Source organism: Gavialis gangeticus, unplaced genomic scaffold, assembly GCF_001723915.1.
Source record: "Gavialis gangeticus isolate Ggan-Ray unplaced genomic scaffold, GavGan_comp1, whole genome shotgun sequence".
In the NCBI taxonomy this organism is placed as follows: Eukaryota; Metazoa; Chordata; order Crocodylia; family Gavialidae; genus Gavialis; species Gavialis gangeticus.
Genome location: NW_017728994.1, coordinates 23760992 through 23766012, shown reverse-complemented (window position 1 = coordinate 23766012; position 5021 = coordinate 23760992). Strand labels below are relative to the sequence as shown.

General features: G+C 40.6%; 1 protein-coding gene across 1 annotated transcript in view; it reads right to left on the bottom strand.

Moving 5' to 3' along the window:
• Positions 1-2500: 2500 nt before the first annotated feature.
• LOC109287241 (dual specificity protein phosphatase 13-like) overlaps positions 2501-5021 on the bottom strand; it is a 6548-nt gene continuing 4027 nt past the window's right edge. Inside the window, exons 2-3 of the mRNA XM_019502190.1 lie at positions 4062-4282; positions 2501-2945 (exon numbers count right to left, since the gene is read on the bottom strand). Of these exons, the coding sequence (XP_019357735.1) occupies positions 2725-2945; positions 4062-4282 (442 nt within the window). The 3' untranslated portion in view covers positions 2501-2724. The remainder of the gene's footprint in view (positions 2946-4061; positions 4283-5021) is intronic.

Sequence of the window (5021 nt, the reverse complement as noted above, 5' to 3'; positions counted from 1 at the left end):
GAGTAAACAGCCACTGAATAAATAGCAAGCATTGAGAAAAGTGAGGTGCTGCAAATAGGTGTCCAATGGAACTGGGTAAGGTGCTAGGTTATTAATTACCATGGAATGCGTGGGGTACAGTACTCTGTGGAAAGTGTCATTAAAAAGCCGTATGCTCCTAGGATTTTTTTTAAAGAAACTTAGATTAAACTAGCAATAACAAGTTCAATGCAGGGAATTTCCTGAGGATTAATGACCAGATGGAATTAATAGCCAGAGGTGCAGACTTGGCCAATCTGTTCCTCGCAGCTGGTCATTAATCCCAGGAAGGGTCCTGCACCTCAGTCCCTAAGTAAAACACAGCTCTCCTATGGAGGAAGAGTTATTAATTGTTTTATCTTTATATTGTTGTACAGCACATTTATCTTCCTCTTCTGGTCATATTGTTACTTTCTTTGAAAAAAAATCAGAGTGAAGCAAGAAAGCTGTTCTCATGATTTCCAAGTTGCTGAAATGCAAGCCCTAGTGGAAGGCCTTCAGTATGGTGTGGTGATTCACCTTCCTAAATGAGAGCTGGAAATACTTGAGGAGCATGTGTGGGATTTTAAGTGTGCTGTGTACCTCCTCCCTAGGATTTGGTTTGAGTGCCTTAGCTCAGCCCTGGGTTTCTACTGCCATCTACTGGTGGGATAGGATCACAGCACCCCATGAGGGTTTTTTTTTGGGTGGGGGGGGGTGGTTAAGTCCATTCCCCAGTTTATTTACTATAGGAACATTTTGTAAGATGGCAACAAATCCTAAAAGTAATCAAGTTAGAATTTATTAATTGGGTGATGGGGCAAGCATTGTCCAAGATGCTAGCTGCTCTAGGAAAATACAGGAGGGTGTTTTCCAGGGGAAAAGAACGAGTAGGCCTAAACGAAATGATCACAGGTATGCCAGATAGAATTCTTCCATCATACAAATGAACAACCACAGCAGTTCTGACATGCAGAGCTGTCATTTCCTAAGAGAAACTGCAGATTAAATTTAACTCCATTAAATAGTCCTTGTCCCATCTTTCAATGTCTCCGTTATGCTTGTCAGAGTATACAAAAAATGACATTAACTTGTGTTCACAAATCTTATTTTTTTAGGTGCCCTCTGGAAAAAAAAAGATCTCGCTGTGCCTTCTGTGGACAAACAGTAGAATCCTGCTGTTAAAGCTGTTCAATGAAAGCACTCATGTCAGAGCAAAAAAAGGACTGCCCCCACCAAAGTCAAGGAGAGTGTTGCACTAGATTTGAGTCATTACATACTTAAAGGTTTCTTCTTCCCTTGAAGAAGAAATAGGCAAAGGCAAATTTTCCTAGAATCTATTGGTAAGCAAAAAGAATTGGGGAAGGCTCTACACACAGGCTGCACTGGAGCTTGGAATCTGCATTATGGACAGCATGGGAGGTGGCAAGTCTTCCTTCTCCATGGTGCCTGACTAATCTGTCATTACTCTGCTCTTGAGTAACCACTGCTGTGTGGTTTGGTGTACCCAGGCTTGTTCATTCTTGAAATGGGCACCAAGGACACCCCTCACTGTCAGTTTTGGTGCTAATTTAATGGTGTGATTGTGGACCCTTGTCTACTCATGTTGGACTGAGACTGCCAATTCATGTAAGTGCAAGGCACATTAGCTGGTTGGCTGACCCAAGTGTAACCCACCGATACAACAGGAAAACTTTGCACTTATTTTCTCTTCCATTCCTTTTCATTACACCAATGCAAATGGAAAGATGCATCAACTTCCCACACAAGCAATCTTCATTTTTGTGTGGGAAAACAGCAACTTCTTTATTTGTAAGAAAGCTGGATCATTTTCAGACACTCAAACATCACAAGAGCCCCTTGATTCTCAGTGGGTTTCAGTACATGCTAGAATTTTTTCCACGTGTTTCTGGTGTCAGTGCAGTATTTTTAGCACCTCAGCTGAGATCCCATCTCTCAGCTTCCTCTTGAACATGGCATGAACGCTTTTTATGACAACTACTTGATGACTTTGGGGAGGGAACAGAGAGCAGATGAATGCCCATTCAAGTTAAGATCTTTTCATGAAGGAACCTTCCTGATGAAGAGGTAGGGGGAGGAACACTGGAAACAGATTGAGATTATTTCTTAAGAGAGTGGTTTGCAATATTTCCCAGCTGTTCTATATTTAAAGAGCCTTTTCTTCCCAGCCAAGGGACTCAATGCTGTATAAATTGCAAAACCTATAACAAACAGATGCCAACAATAAAGTCCCCAAATACTAATGATTCCATAAGGTGGAATCTCCCTGAGTCCTCTGGGTGGGACACAATGGAGCTCCAATCCTTGACTGGGGCCTGTAGGCAGTGTTCAAGAATAAGGATGATAACATAGGATATTTCATTCCACAGATCCTAATAATTTGCAGACTGATATAAGCTTCACCCATTGATGAAATGCAGCCACCTCTGGGATGGAACTTGAGAGTCATTCAACAGCAAACCACAATTTGTTATAACCATTTAGTGCGGAGAATGAAAAGGTCCATCCTTAACTGAGCTACTGGTGAAATTCATGTTGGCTTTAAAAATGTAAAGAAAACATGGTCAATAAATATTTCTAAGTAGAATATGTGTTACACTGTATTTTTAATTTACACCTTTAGTTTGTAGAAGAGGATTAATTTTTAAGAGCTATAGAAGACTATGGTAATTTCCCAGACTTTCTCTTTGCAGGGCTCTCTTATGGTTATTTGAAAGCAGATTTCCTGACACCTTTCCTTTCTTCATTTAATTTGATGTCCAGGTTTCGGAGCTGGCTTAGGAATCCTGTGTTTGGGCAGATTTCCCTTTGAGAATTCACTGTTTTCAAAGCATCCACAAGTGTCATATCTTCATGGATCATTAAAAAGGCAAGCACAAGAGATGCTGAGCGGCTTATCCCCATGGCACAATGGACAAACACTTTACCTGCAAAGAAATGGAGAACACACACTGGTGGGCTTTAGAATTCATAAGGTGAGTCAGGCAAAAAGGAGTAAAAATTACTATAGTTTTGGATGTCAAAAATCAGTTAGGACAATCAGTTGAAACCTGATAGTCATTGATTGTCAGCGCACTCTAATGTTGTGCTGGTCCTGGACACTGAAGCTTTCCAGTTGCCCACAGGTCAACAACACCAAGAGCTATACTACTAAACAAATGCTTGGGAGTTTATGCGGCCTTAGAATTTAAACCAGTGGCTTGGCCTCCTTGATAATATTTTTAATTCTGTCATAGGGCTGGTTAAAAGAAGGGGTTAGTCTTCCACAATGTTTTTTGGTTTTGTTTTTTGTTTTTTTGGGGGGTTATTTGGCTTGGAAATCTGAATATAAAGTGGTCTGGTTAAAAGTGAAATATGCTGTGCAGAAAAATTAAATGTGAAATTGTTGTTTTGGTCACTCTTGGGAATTAGAATTTAAATACCTCCTGCTCCCCTTGTCTCCTACAGATCGGGATCCCTGGGAGAACTTATATCTCCTGTGATGCACTACAGGCTTCCTAGTTTTTGGATGTAGAAGCAGTGCATTGTAGGAATCCTTGGCAATTGTTGCAGCAGGAGAGAGAGAATGCAATTGAAAAACATGGCCCATAGAGAAGAATGGGAATAAGAGGTAACCAAACTACCAATTCTGTTTCTAAATAGCAAAATTTCCATTTCCAACTTAAATACTTTTGTCTTTAGCTATCTGAGTGAGTTGGGCCCTGACTTGTGTTAGTTCATTGACATATGCTGTCTCTCAGGGTCAGTATGAAGCAGAGCTATAGGCTCTGATTCAGGTAGGCACTCTAGCATATGCCTAACTTGAAGTGCTTATGTCCATTTCTCCAGAGCACAGCACTTACGGATGCAACTTGATGACACACATATGCTTAAGCATGTTGCTGAATCTGGGTCTGGCTCCCCAGCTGTTAGTACAAGAAGTAGATATTGACATTGAATCTTGCTCATCAACATAGCAAACACATTTTGCTATATTGAGGATTCAACATTGTTGTTGAATCTTGCTCCTCAACATAGCAAACATATTTTTGCCACCTCCTTACCTCCTGGCGTGTTTAAGGCTTTGTGTATGAAATTAGCAGCATCATAGAAAAAGATACTTAAATCAAAGGAAGGGTCATCAAACGCTTCTACTCCATAGTACTCTATTTGCAGATCTCTGTAATATCTGGCTCCTGTGTTGATACTGTATGGCCCATCTGCTGCATTTAGGATGTGAGTAATATTAAGGCTTTGAAGAGTTGCTTTACTTCTAGCAGCCCATCTGTTGAAAGATGATGAAGGTTTCATTGAGATCATTGTTGACTTTTTGCATTAAAATAGAACTGTTTAATGTGGGTGCCCAATTGCCTTGGGGAAGAATGCAAGCATTTCAGCTTCCTTTACAGAGCAGTGAATGACTAACAGATGACTGTTAGACTCCCAACTGCCTTGCACCTGCCTGTCTTAGACAGATGCCTACTGGAAAATGTGAAATGGTATTACAGAGAGGAAGGGGCAGCACAAGTATAGACCCATTACAGAGAATACTAACTATTCAAGTGACTCCCTCGGTTGCTAGTCATTGAGAATGTGATTCAGTGGATAGAACAGTGGACTCTAGCAATCAGGACTTTCCTTCAAGCTTCTGTCCAATGAATTCTACTTCTGATGAACATTTGCCCAATGTGTGAGAAATATGAAATGTATAGGGCACATATGAGCCTCAGAGGTGTGGTCTATATGGACAAAACATCTTGAAGAACCAGTTAGGCTAAGTGCCTTTTTCTTAGGTTCCAGTCCTTTTTCTGATTCAGCGTAGGATCTTGGCCATTCTCATGTATCTTTTGGTTCCTATCTGAAAAATGGGATTAAGTTATCTCACATGGAAATTAGGCAGAAGACAGGGTAGAGATGCACCTTATGAAGCACACTCCATCTGACTAAGTAAGTTCAGGTTAAAGAAGGCTTATTCATAGATTCAAAGATTATTAGGGGCTGGAAGGATTGTAAAGGTACTGTTT